This window comes from Tasmannia lanceolata, unplaced genomic scaffold (assembly GCF_043159265.1).
Source record: "Tasmannia lanceolata isolate RefF3 unplaced genomic scaffold, GAP_Taslan_0.1 ptg000023l, whole genome shotgun sequence".
NCBI classification, from domain to species: Eukaryota; Viridiplantae; Streptophyta; class Magnoliopsida; order Canellales; family Winteraceae; genus Tasmannia; species Tasmannia lanceolata.
This window is the reverse complement of record NW_027518700.1, coordinates 6,950,824-6,975,818: the sequence shown is the minus strand read 5'-3', so window position 1 is coordinate 6,975,818 and position 24,995 is coordinate 6,950,824. Positions and strand designations below refer to the sequence as shown.

The window sequence follows — 24,995 nt, the reverse complement described above, 5'->3', positions numbered from 1 at the left end:
TGGACTTCCATCCCTTCCCTACTTGCCATACAACGCCCAACAGATCCTATATTTCTGTTTTGGAGAGAAGTTTCCCATCCCTATTGTGTCGTGTTTGTCGTGAAGTGGTTGTTTGTTGATTCTCTTCGTTGGATCAATGGTGTGGTGATTGGACCCCCTGCTGTTTTGGGAATTTTGTTGGTTTCTGTGAATGGTGCATGGTTTGTTTGTTCTTTCGCATTGATTTGTCGAAGTTGTGATTGATGGTTGTGGTGGTATTCGTGGTTCGTAGTGTTGTTGGTGAATTGATGGTAGGTTACTTCGTGGTTGTGACTGCTTCTTGGTGGTTTGTGTTTGTCGTTTCCTTTTGACGCTCCGTGGTGGTCGCCTTTTTTGTTTATGTTGGGGCTCATAGTTTCTTGGGATTGTGATTCGGTTATATTTATGGTGGCCCGTTAGTTGGTGGTTGGTGTGTTGGTTGACCTTGTTTCGGTTTTTCTTTGTTATTCCATGTTTATCCCATTCAGTAATTGGTGACGGAACCCACTTAGCCATCATTGCCATCAATGGCTTCCTTGAAAATTGATGGGGCTTCTTCTTCTTCTTCGACACCTAGCTATTCTCATGCGGAGCCTCCTTTACAGATCCTCGATTAGACTGGATGGGAAGAATTATCCTCCTTGGCGGCACGCCGTATGTACTTACCTCCTTGGTCGTGATAAAGTATGATTTCTTGAGAGTGCTCCTCCGGCCACCAAGGATCCCACCTTTGAGAGATGGGAACAGGAGGATGCTGTGGTTAGATCATTTCTCTGGAGTTGTATGGATTCTTAGGTTGCAGCAAATATGATGTTTCTTGATTCATCCAGGGAAGTTTTGGGGTATGCTACAACCTTATATTTGGGAGCTAATAATGTCACCCGATTGTGTGATCTGTTCTCTGACTAGTTAGGATTTCAGCGTGGTGACATGTCTCTTTCTGAGCATTTCAGTTTGTATCAAGCTCTTTGCCAACAGTTGGATGTGCTTATGCCCTTTACTGTTGATCCCTTTGTTCTTAAGCGCCGCCAGGAGGAATGGTGCGTCGTTTGATAGCTGGATTATTTAGGGCCTAATTTCTTGCAGTTCCTCCAGCAGATTTTTTGTTCTGGTAGCTTACCATCACTTCAGGAGACATTTTCTCGGGTACAACGTATGGGGGCTCCCTTGACAACAAATAATCCTCTTGATAGCTCTGCCCTTGTTACTTCTTATAGTACTGATCATGGCCGCGGTCGGGACTCTTGGAATGGTCGTGGTCGTGGGTCTCGCTTTTGTACCCACTGCCGATTGGAGGGCCACAGCATTGATTGTGGTTATGACTTGCACCCAGAGCTTCGACCTTCGCGGCCTACTGCTTCGGTTGCTACATCTGATGCCTCTGGTGTTGCTCTTGCTACTCTTGCCCATGTACTGCCTCCTGATTAGATGGCAGTCAGCCGTGCTGAATATGAGAACCTTGTGCACCTACGTGATAGAGGCAAGCAGCCTACTACCACCTTTGCCCAGCCAGGTAGCTCGTCTTGTTTCTTTTTTCGTCCATCCTCTGAATCCTGGCTTATTGATTCAGAGGTGTCGCATCGTATAACGGTAATCTTCAACTTCTTACCTCTTTCCAATCGGCACCTCCTATTGAGCCTCGTACTGTTACATTAGCAGATGGAACAACATCACTAGTCTTTGGGGTCGGTGTGGTGCCTCTCTCTAGTGGTCTTTCATTGTCTTCTGTCCTTTATGTTCCGTCTTTTCCAGTTAACCTATTACATGTGTGTCACTTGATGCAAACTTTGATGTGCCTTGTTTCATTCTTTCCTTCTTATTGCACTTTTCAGGATCTAAATACTAAGACGAGGATTGGCTTGGGTCGTGAGATGGGAGGCTTATATTATATGGACTCCGTACCTATTGGCGTTGCACTTAGTACTTCTGTCAACGCTTATCAGACACATTACGAAAATCTTGTTTTATTACCAAGTCTATTGAGTCATTTTCATGTGTGTCTTGTGAGTTGGGAAAGCACCATCGAGTGTATTTTCCTTCATGTGGTGGTCGATGGTCATCTCGACCGTTTGAACTTATTCATTCTGATGTATGGGGACTTGCACGGACTACTTCTTTATATGGTCATCGGTATCTTGTTATATTTGTTGATGATTTTTCTCGTACTACATTGTTGTTTCTTCTCAAAGAACGTTCTGATGTGTTTAATGCCTTTCATAGTTTTTATTTTGAAATTGAAAATCAGTTTAAATGTTCTATCTCTTATTTACGCACTGATAATGCCGAGTACTTTTCTCGTAGTAGTGGTTTCGCACAGTTCCTTGACTCTCACGGTATTATTCATCAATCCTCTTGTGCCTATTCTTCGCAACAAAATGGGTTTTCGAGCGTAAAATCAGGTACCTTTTAGATATGACTCGCACACTCATGTTTCAAATGAGAGTACCGAAAGTCTATTGGGGTGATGTCGTATTCACGGCCTATTTTCTAGGGAATCGCATGCCATCTTCCATACTGTCCGGTCAGACCCCCTTCTCCATCCTATATCCCCTCGGTAATCCTTTCCCATTACTACCTCTTGTGTTTGGTTGTACTTGCTTTGTTCACAAGTTAGCTCCGGGACTGGATAAGTTGGACCCTCGTTCTGAGAAATGTATCTTTTTGGGTTACTCTCGAACTCAAAAATGATACAAATGCTATAGTCCTTGTCTGCGCAAAAAGTTTGTTTCGGCTGATGTTTCATTCTTTGAGAATACTCCTTATTTCTCTGATTCTCAGGTTACTGCGACTAAGCCGCCCAGTTTATTTTTCCCTCTGCCAGAATCTGATGTAAGAACCCCTACTCCTGGTTCCTCTTCCGCCAAGCCTATCACAGATTCTTCCTCAGCAGTGCCTCTGCCAGATTCTCCAGCAATTCCTGCTTTGCCGGTGACGAAAGTGTACAGCCGTGGTCCTAGACAAGTATTTCAGCCTCCATCTCCTCCCCAAGTCAACTCTCCTTCTATGTTTGATGATCAAGGTTCAGGTAATCCTGTTGTTATCTCTGACTCTCCAGTCGCAAGTCGTACTCGTTCTCGTACGACTACTCATCCCATTTCAAAATTTGTATCTTATGATCATCTTTCACCCAAATTTCGATCTTTTATTTCCAGTGTTTCTTCTTTTTCTATTCCGAAATCTTTTGCAGAGGCAATGGCTCATCCTGGCTAGAAGGGAGCAATGGATGCTGAGATGGATGCCCTACACTCAAATAGCACATGGCATCTTGTTCCCTTACCTTCTGGTGCGCAGGCAGTTGGCTGTCGTTGGGAATTTGCTATTAAATATCAGCCTGATGGGACCATTGAGCGTCTCAAAGTGAGACTCGTTGTTAAAGGTTATACTCAGACATTTGGCGTTGATTACCAGGAGACTTTCTCTCCGGTTGCGAAAATACCCTCCGTCCGCAGTTATTCGTGGTTGGCCACTCTATCAGTTGGATGTGAAAAAATGCCTTCCTACATGGCGACCTTACTGAGGAAGTGTATATGGAGCAACATCCTAGGTATGTTGCTCAGGGAGAGATGGGTTCATCAGTGTGTCGCTTAGGAAAGCTATATATGGGTTGAAGCAATCTCCGAGGGCGAGGTTTGGTCGTTTTAGTGGTGCAGTTATGCGTTTTGGCATGAAACAGTGCTCAGTTGATCATTCGATGTGTAGCCATCACTGCAATACAGGGTATGTTTTCTTGGTTGTTTATGTCGATGACATTGTCATCAGTGTTATGAAAATCGTACGATTTGCAATTCAAATCGTACAATTCAAATCGAATCATATGCCAAACGATTTGAATCGGTTCCTTGAATCAGATTTAGATTAAATTGTACAATTCACACTTCAATCGTACGATTCGATCGTGAATCGTACGATACAAGTGAATCGTGCGATTGAATTTATGCATGTATTTTTTGGAAAAAGTGGGCCCCACAGCGCAACTTAAAGCCCCAAAATCGTTTTTTTTCTCTCTTACGAGACCAAAAAAACCCTCGAGCTTTGCTTTCTTCCCGACGAGTTAGGGTTTGCAGAAACCCTCTGCCGTCGACTTAGGGTTTGCAAAAACCCCTCCTCTGTACGGTCCTCCAAACAGAAGAAGAAGAAGAAAAAGACTAAGTATTTTTTGTTTTTCTCCTCTTCCTCTGCTCCTCATTTCCGCTTTTTCTCTTCTTCCTTTCCCCTTCTTTTCTTTTTCATTTTTGCACCTTTTGTTTTAGATTTTGAGAACCGATTGGACTCCAATCAACTATTAAAATCCAAAATGAATAGGGCTAGCTGACCCTCTGTTTTTTTTATAAATGGAATAGGCTCTGTTTTTTTTTTTTTTTTTTGGATTTTAAGAACTAATTTGGAGTCCAAAACTGATTATTAGACCCAAATTTACGTTTAATTTTGGGCCAAATAATCTGTTATGGACTCTCAATCTGTTTTCAAAATCCAAAACAAACATACCCTTAATTTTGAGATCAAAATCATCATTTTTTGTAACTATTTTTGGGGCTATGTTTGTTTTGGATTTTGAGAACTGATTTTGTGTCCAAAACCGATTATCAGACCCAAATTTATGTTTAATTTTGGGCCAATAAACTGTTACGGACTCACAATTTTATCTAACAATCAGTTCTTAAAATCCAATCTCCTCTTCCAATCAGTTCTTAAAATCCTCTTCCTCTTCCGATTTTCAGAACATTGGGTGTGTCTGTAAATCTCCTCTTCCAATCAGTTCTTAAAATCCAATGTAGTGGCAAATGATAAATTTTATGGATGTGTCTGTAAATAATCCTGGGATTTTAGGCCCTATTTGGATTGTTTGAAAGTTAGTTCTAAAACGTTTATTGTAATCGAAACAGGGCCTTAGGCACTGTTTGTTTTGGATGTTGATAACTGATTTCGAGTCCTAAACTGATTATTAGAGCCAAATTTATGTTTAAATTTGGGTCAAATAACATGTTATGGACTCACAATCTGTTCACAAAATCCAACAGACATAGAGCCTTAAATTTGATTGTATTTTGTTGGTCAAATTTGTTTCTTTTGAATTTTGAGAACTGATTTAGAGTCCAAAACTGATTAGGCTCTGTTTGTTTTGGATTTTGAGAACCGATAGGACTCCAATCAGTTCTTAAAATCCAAAACAAATAGGACTAACTGACCCCTTTTAGGCTTTGTTTGTTTTGGATTTTGAATACTGATTTAGAGTCCAAAACTGATTAAAAGCCTCTGTTTGTTTTGGATTTTGAGAACTGATTTTGAGTGCAAAACTGATTATTAGACCCAAATTTATGTTTAACTTTGGGTCAAATAATCTGGTTATGGACTTACAATCTGTTCTCAAAATCCAAAACAAACAGAGCCCTTAATTTCGAGTTCAAAATCTTCAGTATTGGATTGCTTTAATGTGGGGCACTGGGGCTATTTGATTGCTTTAATGTGTTGCTATTGGATTGGTTTAATGTGGGACTATAAGGTAATTTTTCCTCTTGTCATCTATTTTTATTTCAGGCATTGAATTTACAAGTTTGTATTTCCTTGAGAAGTTTGAAGTGCAGTATAAAGAAAGATGGTTAAAGCTAGAGAAGTCGATGTGACATGAGAGCATTGTACGACGGTCGTTCCCAATAACAAGATAAGATTACGATGTAATTATTGTGGGAAAGAGTATTTTGGAGGTGTATTTAGAATGAAGCATCATTTGGGACGTACAAAACAGAATATAGCTGCTTGTACACAAAATCCGGATGACGTTGATAAATTTAAGTTACTATTGAAGGAAAATGAAGAAGAGAAGGAGAAAAGATGATGCAAAGTATAATGTGAGGGGCCGGACTTTTATTATCAAGATAGGGAAGAAATAGACGATGCACGTGTTGCTAGAGGGAAGAGGAAAATGGATGATTTTGTGGTGAGGGGGGACAAAAAAACCGGCTAGCAAGCAACTATCAATCAAATTTGGAAAAAGGGCGATAGGCATAAAATTTGCCAAAACATAGCAAGGTTCTTTTACTCGAATGCATTGTCTTTCAACCTTGTTAAATGCCCGTTTTTTAACGTCATGGTTGAATCCATAAGCCATTTTGGACATGGATTAAAAGTCCCAAGCTACCAAGAGATGAGAAATACATTCCTCAAAAGAGAAGTGGAGTTGCACGCTTATGTCAGATGGTTGGACGGATGGGGTGAATAGATCCATTACTAATTTCTTGGTTAATAGTCCAAAGGGGAGAGTTTTTTTGAGATCAGTAGATACCTCTGATATCTCAACAACTGCAAATAACTTGTTTGCTCTACTTGACTCGGTTGTGGAAGAAGTGGGAGAGGAAAATGTAGTACAAGTTATCACGGATAGTACGGCTGCATATGTGAGAGCAGGGATGGAGAAGAGGAAAAAATTATTTTGGTCTCCTTGTGCCGCTCATTGCATAGATTTGATGCTTGAAGACATTGAAAAATAACCAACCCATGCAGAGACCATCGCAAAGGCCAGGATGATCACAGTGTACATTTACAATCATAGTTGGGTTTTGCATCTAATGCGTAAGCATACGAAAGGGGAATTGACAAGGCCAGCTGTGACACGTTTTGCAACGTGCTTCCTGACATTGAAGAGTCTAAGAGAGAGAAAGGCGGGCTTGATGCAGATGTTTGTTTCGGATGATTGGCAAAAATGCCCATATTCCAAAAAAGCCGATGGGAGCAAGATATGCGAAATTGTGTTGGGCGATTCCACATTTTGGCCTAGTGTGTATTATTGTTTGAAATGCACATCTCCTTTGGTGAAAGTCCTACACTTAGTGGATTCATATGAGAGGGCCTGCCATGGGGTACATTTATGAGGCAATGGACCGAGCCAAAGAGGCCATTGCAAAGAATTTGAGCAACATAAAGAAGAAATATGAGCAAATTTGGAATTTCATTGATGAAAGTTGGGACATGCAATGTTATTAAAATCGTACGATTTGCGATTCAAATCGTACGATTCAAATTGAATCGTATGGCAAACGATTTGAATCGTATGATTGAATCGGTTTTAGATTGAATCGTACGATTCACACTTGAATCGTACGATTGAATCGTGAATCGTGCGATTCTATGATGGATGTATTTTTTGGGAGAAAGTGGGCCCCACAGCAGTGTATAAAGCCCCAAAATCGTTTATTTTTTCATTCTCACGAGACCAAAGAAACCCTCGAGCTGCTTTCTTCCCGACGAGTCTGGGTTTGCAAAAACCCTCTGCGACTTAGGGTTTGCAAAACCCCTCCTCCGTACGGTCCGACTCCGACTCCGACTCAGAAGAAGAAGAAGAAGAAGAAGACCAGCTGACCAGGTATGTTTTTTTTTTTTTACTCCTCTTCCTCTGCTCCTCATTTCTGCTTTCTTCCTTTCCCCTTCTTTTCTTTTCCATTTTTCCACCTTTTGTTTTGGATTTTGAGAACTGATTGAACTGATTGTCCAATCAGTTCTTAAAATCCAAAACGAAATGGGCTGTGTGACCCTCTGTTTTTTTTATAAATTGAATGGGGCCTGTTTTTTTTTTTTTTTGGATTTTGAGAACTAATTTGGAGTCCAAAACTGATTATCAGACCCAAATTTACGTTTAATTTTGGGCCAAATAATCTGTTATGGACTCTCAATCTGTTTTCAAAATCCAAAACAAACATACTTACATACCGTTAATTTTGAGATCAAAATCATCATTTTTTTGTAACTATTTTTGGGGCTATGTTTATTTTGGATTTTGAGAACTGATTTTGTGTAATCAGACCCAAATTTAGGCTTTGTTTGTTTTGGATTTTGAGTACTGATTTAGAGTCCAAAACTGATTAAAAGCTTCTGTTTGTTTTGGATTTTGAGAGCTGATTTTGAGTGCAAAACTGATTATTAGACCCAAATTTACGTTTAAGTATGGGTCAAATAATCTGGTTATGGACTTACAATCTCTTCTCAAAATCCAAAACAAACAAAGCCCTTAATTTTGAGTCCAAAATCTTCAGTATTGGATTGCTTTAATGTGGGGCACTGGGGCTATTTGATTGCTTTAATGTGTTGCTGTTGCCTGTTGGATTGGTTTAATGTGGGACTATAAGGCTATTTTTCCTTTTGTCATCTATTTTATTTCAGGCATTGAATTTACAAGTTTATATTTCCTTGAGAAGTTTGAAGTGCAGTATATAGAAGGATGGTTAAAGCTAGAGAAGTGGATGTGACATGGGAGCATTGTACGACGGCCGTTCCCAATAACAAGACAAGATTACGATGTAATTATTGTGGGAAAGAGTATTCTGGAGGTGTATTTAGAATGAAGCATCATTTGGGACGTACAAAACATAATGTAGCTGCTTGTACACAAAATCTGGATGACGTTGTTGATAAATTTAAGTTACTATTGAAGGAAAATGAAGAAGAGAAGGAGAAAAGAGATGATGCAAAGTATGATGTGGGGCGGCCGGACTTCTATTATCAAGATAGAGAAGAAATAGAGAATGCACGTGTTGCTAGAGGGAGGAGGAAAATGGATGATTTTGTGGTGAGGGGGGACAAAAAAACCGGTAAGCAAGCAACTATCAATCAAATTTGGAAAAAGGGGGATAGGGATAACGTTTGCCAAAACATAGCAAGGTTCTTTTACTCGAATGCATTGTCTTTCAACCTTGTTAAATGCCCGTTTTTTGACGCCATGGTTGAATCCATAACCCATTTTGGACATGGATTAAAAGTCCCAAGCTACCATGAGATGAGGAATACATTCATTAAAAGAAAAGTAGAGAACATAGAGTCTATGATGGATGAATATAAGAAAGAATGGAAGAAGACGCGTTGCACGCTTATGTCAGATGGTTGGACGGATGGGGTGAATAGATCCATTACTAATTTCTTGGTTAATAGTCCAAAGGGGACAGTTTTTTTGAGATCAGTAGATACTTCTAATATCTCAAAAAATGCAGATAACTTGTTTGCTCTACTTGATTCGGTTGTGGAAGAAGTGGGAGAGGAAAATGTAGTCCAAGTTATCACGGATAGTGCGGCTGCATATGTGAGAGCAGGGGAGTTGTTAATGGAGAAGAGGAAAAAATTATTTTGGTCTCCTTGTGCCGCTCATTACATAGATTTGATGCTTGAAGACGTAGGAAAATTACCAACCCATGCAGAGACCATCGCAAAGGCCAGGATGATCACAGTATACATTTACAATCATAGTTGGGTTTTGCATCTAATGCGTAAGCATACGAAAGGGGAATTGACAAGGCCAGCTGTGACACGTTTTGCAATGTGCTTCCTGACATTGAAGAGTCTAAGAGAGACAAAGGCGGGCTTGATGCAGATGTTTGCCTCGGATGATTGGCAAAAAAGCCTATATTCCAAAAAAGCCGATGGGAGCAAGATATGCGGAATTGTGTTGGGCGATTCCACATTTTGGCCCAGTGTGTATTATTGTTTGAAATGCACATCCCCTTTGGTGAAAGTCCTACGCTTAGTAGATTCAGATGAGAGGCCTGCCATGGGGTACATTTATGAGAGTATGGACCGAGCCAAAGAAGCCATTGCAAAGAATTTGGGCAACATAAAGAAGAAATATGAGCAAATTTGGAATATCATTGATGAACGTTGGGACAGGCAACTTCATAGGCCCTTGCACGCAGCGGGTTACTTTTTAAATCCGCGGTTTCAGTATGAGACTTCAAATGACGTGGACATTGAAATTAAGGTGGGGCTATTGGATTGCTTAGAAAGAATGGTTCCAAGTTCAAAAGAGAGGGTGTTAATTGGTAACCAAATTGATAAGTTCAAGAAAGCAGAGGGTCTCTTTGGACGGGAAATGGCAAAGTTAATGAGGAAAGAACAGTTACCAGGTAAATTCTTTAACTAAAAAATTTTAATTGAATTCTTATCTTATGTATTTAGAAATTATCATAATTATTTTTTGGAAAAATAGGTTTATGGTGGGACGCCTTTGGAGATGAATGTCCCGAGTTGCAAAAATTTGCAATTCGAATTGAAAGCCTGACGTGTAGTGCTAGCGGCTGCGAGCGCAACTGGAGCACATTTGAGCAGGTAAATGTTAGTAAGTCTACTTTTTTTATTCATATCTTTTTATTTGTATCCCTTTAATTTTTATTATTAACTTTTTTTATTTTAGATACATTCAAAAAGAAGAAACCGACTCGAACAAAAGAGGATGAATGCACTTGTTTTTGTCAAATACAATCTTCAACTTCGAGTTCGCAATTCAAAGAGGAAGGACAACAAAGGATTTGATCTTATTTCGTTATCTGACATGGACTCGGACGATGAGTGGATAACGGAAAAGGATGGACCTGTGCTTCCAGAAGACACGACTTGGTTGGATATGGGTGAATGTTTTGTGGAAGAAGCTACAGGAGATGAGACGGGCGCCGGCTCCAGCCATGCGCCTCAACAAAAGAAAAGACGTAAGTTATTTGTAATTTCTTTTCTTAGTAATAAAGAGTTAAAGACATGATTTATTGATATTCATTCTTGTAAATGTAACAGGCGTTAGAAACCTCAACAAGAGAAAGGACAAGCGCCAATTGCAAGATGAAGAAGAATTTGGTTCTGCTTCCGACACAGATAATGGAGATCAGGGTGTTAATATTGAGGGAAGAACTACCGATGCCGATGACGAAGATAATGATGAGGATGTGAATGGGATCGACGACATCCACGATCTATATTTTATACAATCATGATATGTTTCATGTTTTGTTTTGTGGTTCATATGTGAGACTTTAAGTTTTTTTTATCTTTTTGAGATCGTTATAGAAAGAATGAATGGATTTTGCCATTTTGGTAATGAATTGTTAATTAATTTTAATCATGACAATCAGTTAAGTGGTTATCAAGCATTTCATGTTATTTATTTTAATGGTTTTGAATGGAAAATTGATAATTACTCTTTTTATTCTTATTTATAATTTTTCCTATTTTTTATTATTTTTTCTGATTTTTATATATAAATCTGAAAAATCTTACGATTTACGATTCGACCCCTCTTACGATTTACGATACGATTCCGATTTTCAGAACATTGGGGACAGGCAACTTCATTGGCCCTTGCACGGCGGGTTACTTTTTAAATCCGCGGTTTCAGTATGAGACTTCAAATGGCGTGGACAGTGAAATTAAGGTGGGGCTATTGGATTGCTTAGAAAGAATGGTTCCAAGTTCAAAAGAGATGGTATTAATTGGTAACCAAATTGATAAGTTCAAGAAAGTAGAGGGTCTCTTTGGACTGGAAATGGCAAAGTTAATGACGAAAGAACAGTTACCAGGTAAATTCTTTAACTAAAAATTTTAATTGAATTCTTATCTTATGTATTTAGAAATTATCATAATTATTTTTTGGAAAAATAGGTTTATGGTGAGACACCTTTGGAGATGAATGTCGAATTGAAAGCCTGACGTGTAGTGCTAGCGGTTGCGAGCGCAACTGGAGCACATTTGAGCAAGGTAAATGTTAGTAAGTCTACTTTTTTTATTCATATCTTTTTATTTGTATCCCTTTAATTTTTATTATTAACTTTTTTTATTTTAGATACATTCAAAAAGAAGAAACCGACTCGAACAAAAGAGGATGAATGCACTTGTATTTGTCAAATACAATCTTCAACTTCGAGTTCGCAATTCAAATAGGGACAACAAAGGATTTGATCCTATTTCGTTATCTAACATGAACTCGGACGATGAGCGGATAACGGAAAAGGATGGACCTGTGCTTCCAGAAGACATGACTTGGTTGGATATGGGTGAATGTTTTGTGGAAGAAGCTGTAGGAGATGAGACGGGCGCTGGCTCCAGCCATGCGCCTCAACAAAAGAAAAGACGAAAGCTATTTGTAATTTCTTTTCTTAGTAAAAAAGACATGATTTATTGATATTCATTCTTGTAAATGTAACAGGCGTTGGAAACCTCAACAAAATGAAGGACAAGCGCCAATTGCAAGATGAAGAAGAAGAATTTGGCTCTGCTTCCGACACAGATGATGGAGATGAGGGTGTTAATACTGAGGGAGGAACTACCGATGCCGATGACGAAGATGATGATGAGGATGTGAATGTGAATCTGAATGGGATCGACGACATGCACGATCTATATTTTATACAATCATGATATGTTTCATGTTTTGTTTTGTGGTTCATATGTGAGACTTTAAAGTTGTTTTTGTCTTTATGAGATCTTTATAAAGAGAATGAATGGATTTTGCCATTTTGGTAATGAATGGTTAATTAATTTTAATTATGACAATCGGTTAAGTGGTTATCAAGCATTTCATGTTATTTATTTTAATGGTTTTGAATGGAAAATTGATAATTACTCTTTTTATTCTTATTTATAATTTTTCCTATTTTTTATTATTTTTTCTAATTTTTATATATAAATCTGAAAAAATCTTACGATTTACGATTCGATTTACGACTCGATACGATTCGACCCCTCTTACGATTTACGATACGATTCCGATTTTCAGAACATTGATTGTCAATACTGGAAATGATCAAGATGGGATAGAAAGATTGAAGATCTTCCTTCAGAAAGAATTTGCGACAAAGGATTTGGGTCTTCTCAGATATTTTCTTGGAATTGAAGTTGCTCACTCTAAACAGTCTTTCTCTATCACAAAGGAAGTACACTTTAGATATTCTAGAGGAGACAGGCTCCATGGGAATAAAGCCAGCATCTATTCCTATGGACCCAAATGTAAGACTCCTTCCAGACCAAGGAGAATTATTTGAGGATCCAGGCCGATACAGGAGATTAGTGGGAAATTTGATTTATTTGACTGTTACCCGACTAGATACTTCATATGATGTAGGAGTGGTCAGCCAGTTTATGAGTTCTCCTTACACATCTCACTGGGCTGCAGTACTTCAGATTATTCGATACTTGAAAGGCGCACCAGCAAAAGGATTATGCTTTAGGAAAAATGGACATGAAATAGTAGAAGGATTCACAGATATTGATTGGGATGGATCTCCAGAGGACAGAAGATCAACGACTGGTTATTATACTTTTGTTGGTGGTATTATGGTGTCCTGAAGAAGTAAAAAGCAAGATATTGTCCCCAAATCTACTGCAGAAGCTGAGTACAGAGCTATGTCATATACAACGGGAGAGTTAATTTGACTACGTTCCTTCGTGTCAGAAATTGGCTTTCCCCCTTCAGGACCGTCACGGTTGTATTGTGATAACAAGTCAGCCATTTATATTGTCAACAATCCTGTTTTTCAAGAGCGAACCAAACATAATGAAGTGGATTGTCAATTCATTCGTCAATGGATTCAAAGAGGAGAAATTTGCAACATGTTCACAAGGTCTACCGATCAACTTCTGGATGTGGTCACCAAAGCTTTAGGACCTGCAAAATTGAAAGATGCATGTAACAAGCTCGGACTGTATGATATATACATTCCAGCTAGAGGGGAGTGTTAGAAGAATAGGGTCATTTATGTGATTTTCTCTTTATTAAGTGTGTATATATATATATATATATATATATAGAGAGAGAGAGAGAGAGAGAAAACGGTTCCTACACATATGTGTAGATAAGTTATCTACACACTAGCTTAAAATACAGTGGGGGCCACATTATTTGGGTGATCCAAACCATTCATTTTTAAGGCCCTCACATAGATAGGGTGTCCACAAAAAATCAGATCCATAGGATCATCCTAATCATTCGAACTGTGGAGGCAAAAAATGGACTAATTTGTGAAGGTTTAAAGACATCCATTTTACCTCCACAAATCGTAGGGTTGGGATGATCCTATGGATCTGTTTTTTGTAGACACCCTATCTATGTGAGGGCCTTTAAAATGAATGGCTTGGATCACCCAAACAATGTGGGCCCCACTGTATTTTAAGCTAGTGTGTAGAGAACTCTCTACACATGTGTAGGAACCGTTTTCTCATATATATATATATATATATATATATATATATATATATATTTGGGGCGTGAGTAAGAGAGGCCTAACGACTCTCTTCTCTCGGGAATACCCCCGTTCTTTCTTTACTGGTTCTTCTCCATTCTCCACTCTCCATATGACCATCTAGCAATCTTATTCCCCCATTCCCATTGCTGCCTTCTCCATTCCCCCGTTCTTTCAAGTCTTCCAAAGCTTGAATGATTTTGGGTTGTAGTTTTGCAATCTTATTTCTTCCGCGGCACTAATTTGGTATCAGAGCTCTTGGGGATCCTTGGCATTTGCTTGTTTCTCCACTTACTTTTGTGTTTAGATTATGAACAGTTACAAACGTGTTTCCCCACTTTCTTTTGTGTTTAAATTATGAACAATTACGAACTTGCAAAGTGTACTCCTCACTCCTTAATACATAAACCTGAATACACCAGTAGCACACCGAGCATTGCCTTTCACCTCGATTATAAAAAATTAAATCGGAAATATGTACATTTAATAGTTAATTATTCCATTTCCATGTTAGGAGGCGTCAAGTCAATCAATCACGTATTTGCTGTCTTTATACACACTATTGGAATCCCCATTATCTAACCACAATCGCCTCGTACAAATATTCTGCAAATAAGCGACATTGAGATTGACTAGTCATGTTAACATGTTCCAGTATAAAGTTACAAATAAGTCATTTAAAACTGAATAGTAAGCAAAAATCTAGAAATTGTAAATGACACCTATGAAAAATGTGCAACTATCCTTTCATAGTTATGAATATAAATTTAAAACTAAGTAAAATTACTAGGCTTGAAGATGAAATAAGCTGATCCAAAATGTAAAAATGAATACAAAATAAGAACTATCATAAAAGAGCACAAACCTTAAAAGCCTTTAAAAAGCCATCTTCCTCCTCATCATCAATCGAAGCCTCTTCATTGCCAACTTGTTCACGATCAAGTAATCTATCAGAAGGATATACACTTAGGGATCAGATATTATTAGTGACAAAAATTCAATCTTTACAATCCAAGAACAAAAAGAGAAGTAAAAAGCATACCTATCAATTGCAGCAGCATCATAGTGAATTTGGCGAGACTTTCCAGCTTCATCGCTTTCATCACCAAATAGCTCCTTGGATCCATATCTTATGATGTCATCCAACTCTTCCTAGGTATCAGATTAAACCGTGTCTGTCAATATTTACATTTGCTATAGGGCAGGCTATGGAAGGAAAATGAAACTTTAGAAAAGTTTATGGAAATGCAGTAATCTAGAAAAGCTGCAAGAATTTTCATGATGCTGTAGAACTGAACCTAATAGATGGGCTGAAATTATGGATCTTGAAGGAATTCGTTTAGAAATCAGAATGAATTAGTCAATCTTTAAAAAAGGTGGTTTAAAAATGTGGATGTGGCGCAGAACTCAGCCGAAGAAAATCCTAGTCGACGCGGTCAAATACTCGGTTGACGCGGTCAAAATTTGGGAGAGTCGAAGGAGATTTTATTGACTCTGTGGGGCAAAATGTGGAATGCAGCCAAGGTAAAAGGGAGTCGACTCGGGGGAGTCCATGATGACGCGGGTAGATTTAAAGCTATGGGAATTACAGTAAAGGATGGAATTTTCGATGGAAAGATTGGATTCCAGACACGACTGATTTAAAGAAACAAATAATAAGAAGTTAATGATTTTGAGGGTGCAGCTAGAATTAAATGAAGATATTTGTAACAGTACTTATTTCTAGAACTAACAAGAGATCTGGAAGTTGCAGTAAATGACGGAAGTAGAACATAAGTCAATCTGCCTGTGCACCCTAGCCTAATCCAACATTGACAGAATATGTAGGAAGCAATAAACTGAACATTTAGATCGATCGAAAATCGCTTATTTGATCTGAGTGCAATCGGACCAGATCTAACTGTTTAGAAATAAGGAAAAGGAATTTATATCTTTGTGATGCCATGAATGGGAAAATGTGGGGTTTCCAAATAAGGTAAAAAAAAAATAGATTTTAAAAACTGTTTGCGGGCTGGTAGATTAACCGAGATGGGAAAGGATCTAGGGATACCAGCATTCTAGGATTGTTAAAAGAAACTCTGTGAAAATAAAGTAGTCCTAAAATTCGTTGGCACAAAACAAACAAAACTGAGAATGAAAGATTAACCTATAGATAGAAGACACAAAATCAAAAACCTAAATAAAGAAATAAAGATAGATTATTGCCAAATAATCCCTTTGCATTCTACCTGAGGAAGAAACCCCTAAATCAATGGAATCCACCTAGAAGGTTTTTCCTTCACCAATGGAATCCACCATTGACTGACGTTGTGAATCTACCTAGAGGGTTGTTCCTTGTTAAATGGAATCCACAACAAATCCTTAAGAATCCACATAGAGGGTTGTTACCTTTTTTTAGGAATGATATAGAGGGTTGTTACTTACTGAGGGTATCCAGAACGAGGTGTTGTGGTGTATGTTATTTGCAGATGACATAGTATTAATTGATGAAACCAAAGCAGGAGTTAATGCTAAGTTAAGAGTTATGGAGAACTACTTTGGAATCCAAAGGTTTTAGACTGAGCACGACTAAGACAGAGTATATGGAGTGCAACTTTAGTAATGTAAGGAAGCGGGGCGAGGATGTAGTAAATATGACTGGACAGGAGGTACCTAAGAGGGATATCTTTCGCTATCTTAGTTCAATCCTGCATAAGGAAAGAGAGATTGAAGAGGATGTTAACCACAGAATAAGAGTAGGTTGGTTGAAGTGGAAGCATACTTCAGGAGTTCTGTGCGATCGTAAAATACCTACCAAGTAGAAAGGGGAAAGTTTTATAAGACGGTTGTGAGACCAGCCATGTTGTACGGCTTAGAATGTTGAGCCGCCAAGAAGCAGCATGTGCATAAGATGAGTGTAGCAGAGATGTGAATGCATAGATGGATGTGCGGCCACACAAGGTTAGATTGAATTAAAAATGAAGACATCCGTAAAAAGGTGGGGGTGGCACCAATTGAGGAGAAGATGAGAGAGCACCGCTTAAGATGGTTTGGGCATATCCAACGTAGGCCTTTAGATGCTCCAGTGAGAAGAAGTGACTCGTACCAAGTTGATGGAGTAAAAGGAGGTAGGGGCAGACAAAAAACAACTTGGGTAGAAACAGTGAGGAAAGACTTGAAGGCTAGGAACATAACAGAAAACATGACCCTGGATAGGATAGAATGGAAGAACATGATCCACGTAGACGAACCTATGCCCAACGTAGGCCTTTGGATGCTCTAGTGAGAAGAAGTGACTCATGACAAGTTGATGGAGTAAAAAAAGGTAAGGGCAGAACGAAACCAACTTGGGTAGAAACAGTGAGGAAAGACTTGAGGGCTCGGAGCATAACAAAGAACATGACCCTGGATAGGATAGAATGGAAGAAAATGATCCATGTAGACGAACCCAACTAGTGTCAGGATTAGACTTAGTCAACTTGAGCTGGGTAGATCCTTTCACTTTCTTCATGAAAATTTTCTAACGGATTCATTAGCCAACCCCAACTAGTTTGGGACAAAGGCTTAGTTGAGTTGAGTTGTGTATAGAGGGTTGTTTTTTTTTTTTTTTTTGAATGGTATAGAGGGTTGTTGCTTGATCAATGGAATCCATCATTGATTCACGTTGTGAGTGCAAGAGGCATGAGATGGGCTGCAAAGCTCCCTAAAAGTTTAAAATTCAATTCTATCAATAATCAAAAGAATGGCCAAAGGCCTATACATGAGGGGGGTCCTTCAAGAAATTCATGTGAATAGTATTTTTCAAAAAAAAATCATGTGAATAGTAAACCCTAAACATCATCTCGTTCCAATTACATTAAATTAAAATCCAAAAAGAAACTTATACACCTACGAACAAAGAAACAAATCTAAAACCACTTTTGAAAGGCCCCATCATAATATTTAGCCTCTATTCTGAATTTCATGAAGGATCTCCCTCGTTCTCCTAAGCTTGAAAAGAACTTGCTTCCATTGAGTCAAGAATCTGGTCCATCTTCATTGCCGCCTTGAGATCTCTGAGTACTTCATCCATTTGAACAATAGCTTATCCTCTCATAGAAATCCTACTACCATTCAACGACATCCGAACCTGGCTTTGACACCAACTAATGTAGGAAAGATGATGGGGAAGGAAATTAAAACTCTAAAACAGTGTAGGGCATGGAGACATGTACTAAAGTTGCAGGAAATTTCTGGATACTATAGAACTCAGCCTTAAAAGATGTGCTGAAAGTCTGAAACTACGGATCTTAAAGGAATTTGTTTAGAAATGAGCATGAATTAGTCTAAAGGATGGATTATTGATTGGAAAGATTGAATTCCCGACCTAACTCATTTACAGAAACAAATAACAAGCAAAGAATTTCAAGGGTGCGTCCAGAACTAAATGAAGATATTAGTAACAATACTTATTCTACCAGTAACGAGATCTGGAAAATTGCAGGACACAACAAATCAGGAACCTAAAGGCAATATCTTTCTTTCTTTCTTTTTTTGAATGATAATGATAGATATTTTTATTCAGGAAAGAAGGGGAAACCCTGAGACCGAGATGGTCGCTATAAGATGAAAACAGGAAAAAACGGAATAAGAACACCAAAGACTACACCGTCAAAGGGGAAGATAGTCGAAAAACTGAATCTTAACCCTCACTGCACCCTCTCGTGACATCCTCTATTCTTCATTATTTGTCAATCTTCTCACGTGGTGATAAGTTATAGCAAAACCGCCCACAAAGAACCAAGTTTGGAGTGTCCACGTACCAAAAGCATACCTGATTAAGCATTTGATTCTTCAGCCGCCCCACCACTAAATGTTCCAAAATCATTTTTTTCTTAGTCAACTGCATCATCCTTTCTTCAATCGTTCCACGAGTTATGAGCCTAAAAATCATTACCTGCAATATATGACCAGGGTTCACCATACAATGACCTCATGAAATCCACAACCACAATAACATGATGTAAGTCTGTTTACACGTGTGCAATTAGGGAACAAAGTCCAACCTTATTGGTCTGACCAAGTCGGTGAGCCCTAGCCATTGCTTGCAAATCAGCATGTGGATTCCAATCACTGTAGAGCACTAGGATAGTGAGACAATGAATGCAGATTAAACAAAAAATGCAAGTAATGCAACTGCTCAGACCAAGAATATCGTTCTCGGGAATTTCTCGGCAAGGGAAAATCTCGGGATATTTTTTTTTTTCGGGTTTATATCGAGAAAAACTGATAAAAAATAAAATTATTTAAAAATATATAAAAGTATATAAATTAAGAAAAAAAAAAAGGAAAATATTGTAAAAATGGCATGATATTAACGCGATACTATTGCGATAAATGAAAATGTCGCTGTATTTTTAAAATTCTCGGGATTATTTCGGGATTTTGTCGTTTGTCAAAATATCGAGATAAAATCGCTATATTTTGAAAATCTCGAAAGATATTTGAGACGTAGATATATATTACCTGTCATATATGATAACTGTATCTGCGGTTGCAAGATTTATACCCAATCCTCCAGCTCTGGTAGAGAGCAAAAAACAAAATCTGGTGGAATTCTTGGAATTGAACCGATCTATACGAATTTGCCTCTCTACTCCACTGACCTTTCCATCGATCCGTTCATAGTTCCATTTCTTACAAACAGGTGTGACAAAACATCAAACCGAGAGTTCCCCAAATAGTGAAGACAGCCAGCGACACTAAGTGCACGTTTGGCTACCAAGAATTGTTTTTCATGATAAATCGGTGTCTCCAAGTGGAGATGAGGGTGGAGTGGCTAAAAATCAGGAAACCAAATACCGGAAACCAGTGTCTCAGGTGATGAGGAGTGGCGAAAAATCTGGAAACAAAAAATCCGATTGACAGTTTCCTGATTTTCTGCCACTCCTCATCACCGGAGACACTAGTTTCCGGTATTTGGTTTCCTGATTTTTAGCCAGTCCACCCTCATCTACACTTGGGGACACCGATTTATCATGAGAAATAATTCATGGTAACCAAACGTGCCCTAAATGATAAACTTTTCCAAAGAGGCAACTTCATTTTAGCAACATATAATAATGGCATGATTTTGTAGGCATACCTTGTAACTACAGTAATCTTCTAGCAAGTCCAACATGTGTTGAAATTGTGTATATATAAGAACTCTATGTCCCTGCTCCTTTAGCTTCACCATCATCTTGTCCAACAAGTGCAATTTTCCAGAAGAATCGAGAAGCTGTCTGGAAATAATAAATATTGTAGAAACATAAAAAACATAAATAAAATATTATGGAATATTTCTCGACTTGTCCAGAAAACAGGACTACTTTCAGTCTGAGACAATCAAAATATTATTGTGAATATAAGAACAAACAAAAGAGAGGACCCATCCAGAGCCAAACAATTCTCTTTTCAGCTCTATAAAAAATTAAAAAGCAAATTAAACAAACTATAGATATCAACATTTAAAATATTGGAAAAGCAAGAAATAAGATGAAAAATTATCAGCGTACTTGAATGCTTCATTTGCATTCTCTATATCCGGCTCAACTCCTTCTAACATGTATGCATGACAACAGAGCTTGCGTAATTCCATAACTACATTGATAAGTGAAATCTGCATTGAGGGAAATGACACGTAGTTATCCATATGGCTCGAATATAAAAGAACAAAACGTATATTTTCAGTGTGTGTGTGTGTGTGCGCGCGCGCCCGCATGTTTTGAAGTATGCAAACTACCTGTGCACCACCACGGCGAGATAGTATCTGATAGTTACGAGTCAAAATGGCCTTGTAATATTCTTTCTGCACGCTGCTTAGGTCAACACGTAATATGAGTTCTTTCTTTGGCGGAAGATCTTTCATGACATCCTTCTTCACTCCTGCAAGATAACATAGAAACACATTCAAAGCAACAAGCTTTTGTTTATTTCTGATTGGTAGCAATTTCATTCAAGAAAAAGAGACCAAGATGGTCCAACAAAAGTACAAAAAGAAGCTAGTAAAGATTACAAAATGCCATAGAAAACAAATACATAGCTATCAACGGGGTAAGAAATCGAATAGCTCTATCCCTTGCCTTCCAACTCCTACACGTGCAAATCTATCTGCTTCACTATTAGCAGATCTTCTGACGTGGCAAAATACAACTGAGAATCCTCCTAACCGGTCCTGAATCTCGTCAAAGTAACTACCAAAACGCCATAGTGGTACAACCGTCCCTCTAAGCCATCGAATCACATTCATAGAGTCTCCATCTATGATTGTTCTATTCAATAAGTCTTCATGTAGATACTTTATGCCCTGGTGTGCTGCCCTTACCTCCACCTCATTTGTGTCTGATGTCCCTTTTGGCCCCGAAAGGGCCCAAATAATATCCCCACTTGAATCTCTCAAGACACGACCAATGCCTGCAGGCTGCAGGGCCAGGATTGCCCGTATTGGAACCATCAAAATTCAATTTGAACATTCCTTCCGAAGCGGGCTCCCATACTTGGACCACCATTGGTCCCCTTTCCATGCTAAAGCAAACCTCCAAAGCAACAAACTATTACCAACCAAAGTAACTACAACGAAAGAATCAATGGATGATACATTTATGCTAGCCACTTCTTTGTCATTACAAGAATTATATATATTCAAAGATCTATAAAAAATCAGGGATGACATTCAAACACAGTACTTCACTAAATCGATGCTAGCAACTGCTCTGAGATATTAGATTTACTTGAGAAGTTCCAGCATAGTGCATACCTCATTTCTCAAACTCATCATAGAGCAAAACCAAAACAAAATAGTCTCATTGCAATGTTCCGTTTTAGGAACATTGATCGAGGACCGTGCTCCATCATGTTCAAGGGCCACTCTTTTGGTCATTCTCAAGAGGGCACCACTTATGGTGCTAATGTGGGCATAAGCCAAGGGCCATCTTCGTGTGGGACCACTCAGTGGGCCGAAGATCAGACAAAGGTGCAAGGTTTGAGCAGTGTGGGGCCCCTTTTGTGTGTTTGGGCATCATCTGTGGGGCCAGATCGTGTGGAGGTGGTCCACTTGTGGGGCATATAGAGTGGGAGACCCTCTCTAGAATACGGGCCAACGTGCCATCTAGTGTTAAAGAGGCTATGTCATGGGCCATGTTTTGAACTATTTATGCTTCCGTGCTGAAATGATAGGGGCACCCCTTTTTGTTGTCCATTGGGGGCCAAGGCCCCTCTTGTGGTTGCTTTCAAGAGGGCATTAATTGGTAGAGGCACTCCATATGTTTTGGGTAGGCGTAATTGGGGAGTTATAAGTGCCTTGTGGTGAAGGGAGAAGAGATTATGCATGTTTTTATCTTTCCTTTGTAACCAAGAACACCCTACGACTAGTGAAGTCGTGTGTTAGCAAGAGGAATGAACAGTGTGTTCTAATTCCTCTAGCAATTGGTGCAGTGAGCACCCCATCTATTCATCCTTCCTCCTTGTGGCAGTGTGCACTTGGAGCATATCCTTTCCATCATCACTTTAAGTGGTTACCTCTTCCATCCCACCAAATTCCATGGTGGAGCTAGCAAACTTCTCCATCTCAAGATCTAATGTTCTCCTTTTGTTGCTCTTCACTTTTGTAATTGACGAATTTGGACCACTCCAGTCACTATCTTAAGCAAGCTATAGCTGTATTTTCTTTGTAATACCATGTTTGGTGGGTTGAATTAAAGGGAAATGCAAAACAGTCCTCTATATATTCACTTATTGAAAGTGTTTGATGAAATATCTGAGTGAATTGTCATGCATTTTATGTGTTAACAAGCTTGGGAGAAAGGCCATAGAATCATAGTTTTTTTGGGGTCATTATACTCATAAACAAGGAACTGGCATGGATGATGTTGAAGAAGTGGTGTAATTAGTGTGCCCGATCAGGGGTACTCTTGGCATTTCACATGTAACTCTAGTGTTACGCATATGATACAATTTATGAGAGGGGGAGCTATCTTCTTCTCTCTTTCTCCTCTACATCTTCTCTTCTATTCTCTCTTTTTTCTCTAATGGAACTCCGACTACATTGAACAGATGACACTCAATTTTGGAATTTTTATCATATTCTCAAAGCTTTTTGCAGAAATTGCATGTTCCACTTACTTTGTTCAATAAAATAATTCCCCCTATTTCAATAAAATACTCTTACAAATACTAGTGGAAAGTAATAAATTTATGATGGTACAAAGTGATTTTCTAAATGGGAAGGATCATGAAATCAAATTGTGTATCACTAATAGGTAGACTGTAGCAACTAGTAGCCCATCGATGGGGCTGAACCAACTCATTTATAGCTAAATCAATCAAGGAGATCAAATTGAGAACCAAAATGTGGGGAAAAAAAGGAGCAAAATAAGGTTGACTAAAGCAAGTCAAAGAGATTTTGTACATTTCCAAAAGGAAATCACATCACCTAAGTATGCTAAACATTTGAGGCACACCCATACTAAAAATGAATAATCACATGTCTGCAAACTACCAAAACATCGACAGTATGTGTTTGAAATGCAATTGCATTAAAGGTTGTTCAAAATGCTTAAATTTCACGGTCAGGGTTAACTACAAAAATGAACATCTTTATGAGAACATAAGACATTCCAGTTGATACAAATGAAGGAAACAATAATATCAGTGGAAAGAGTGAAATCTATACTTCGAAGAAGATGAGGTGCCAGCAATGAATGAAGCCTAGCAATTTGCTCCTCTTGATTGATATCTTTGAATTCCTCTTGGAACGCCTCTAAACTTTTAAACTACAAGCATTTTAACCAAAGTAATCAATGATATAAAATATTTAAAATCTCTCCAAGCCCTTGAAACCCTATTTGCAGTTTTTACATATAATGTGCATGAAAAGTTGTAAAGATAAACTACTAAAAGCAATGCAAGTTGCAGTAATACTGACCTTCCCAGCATCAAGAAAGTGCATGAGCATGAATAGCTCATCCAAGTTGTTCTGAGAACATACCAAATATGCAGCCATAATTAATGAGCAGTTTAAAAATGTGATTAGAAACATGCAGTTAAAACATGAATTACATACAGATTAGCTGGGGGGAAATGCAATTCAGTAGCAAATTCCATATAGTATCAAAAGAGAAATGACCTTAAATATAGATCCAATAAACTGCAAATGATACAGAAAACAAGGGATTCTCCACTAGCCCAGGATTTCCTCAATAATAAGATGATTCAAGAACAATATTAAACCAGAGAGCATTATAAAGTATAAACACTGTTTGACTGGCCTACTTTCTCAAGCACGAGAATTTAGAAACCCAATGGAAAGAATTATTGTATCCCTCAAAGAAAAGAATAAAAAAATTTGTCAACTTGAATCTGGTTACACAATTACGGTTCAGAACAAGCCAATCGATCATATTTAGGGATTCCATTCTGTTAAAAATAGCGAACCTCCGGTCGGGCAATGATTTATCAGCGCAACGTTGTCAAGGTGCCTAGGGGAACCTAGACAGTAAGCACCCTTAGCTGCCTATGCACCTAGAGCAGGTGATCAAATACCTAAAGAACCAAATTTGGACCAATGATCCTGAAGCTGGGTAATCAAGAGATATACAATCAACGTGCCTAGGGACACCTAGACATTGTTTGTGTTTTCCAAGGTTGCCATGGCGGGAATCGAAAACGGGATTCGATTCGAGATTCGAAAGCGGGATTCGAAGGCCATGGGGATGGTTGGGAGCGGGATTCGAAATTTGGACGGGGAGTCGCCGGAGATTCGTCGGGGATTCACTGGAGAGTCGCCAAGGACACCCATTGCCAGTATACTTTGCAATCAATGCCACTAGATTTTTCTCACATCATGTACATTAGCCCCCTTTGCAATCAAAGCCACTGAATTTTTCTCACCCATTGCCACTGACGATGGGTGTGGGGTGATCAAAATGGGCGTATATATCACTCCCCTAAACCATTCACCTCCCAAGCAGTAAACCATTCACACATAAACCGTTCAAGAGG

At 38.7% G+C, this 24,995-nt stretch overlaps 1 protein-coding gene across 3 annotated transcripts in view; it reads right to left on the bottom strand.

Moving 5' to 3' along the window:
* PKL (chromatin remodeling factor CHD3 (PICKLE)) overlaps positions 1–24,995 on the bottom strand; it is a 102,329-nt gene that overhangs the window by 40,500 nt on the left and 36,834 nt on the right. For all 3 annotated transcript variants that reach the window (XM_077366105.1, XM_077366107.1, XM_077366108.1), the window contains 10 exons: positions 23,920–23,970; positions 23,668–23,767; positions 20,740–20,882; positions 20,513–20,616; positions 20,101–20,239; positions 19,482–19,651; positions 19,022–19,088; positions 18,790–18,912; positions 15,040–15,149; positions 14,863–14,944 (listed from right to left, as the gene is read on the bottom strand). In XM_077366105.1, coding sequence (XP_077222220.1) covers positions 14,863–14,944; positions 15,040–15,149; positions 18,790–18,912; positions 19,022–19,088; positions 19,482–19,651; positions 20,101–20,239; positions 20,513–20,616; positions 20,740–20,882; positions 23,668–23,767; positions 23,920–23,970 — 1,089 coding nt within the window. The remainder of the gene's footprint in view (positions 1–14,862; positions 14,945–15,039; positions 15,150–18,789; positions 18,913–19,021; positions 19,089–19,481; positions 19,652–20,100; positions 20,240–20,512; positions 20,617–20,739; positions 20,883–23,667; positions 23,768–23,919; positions 23,971–24,995) is intronic.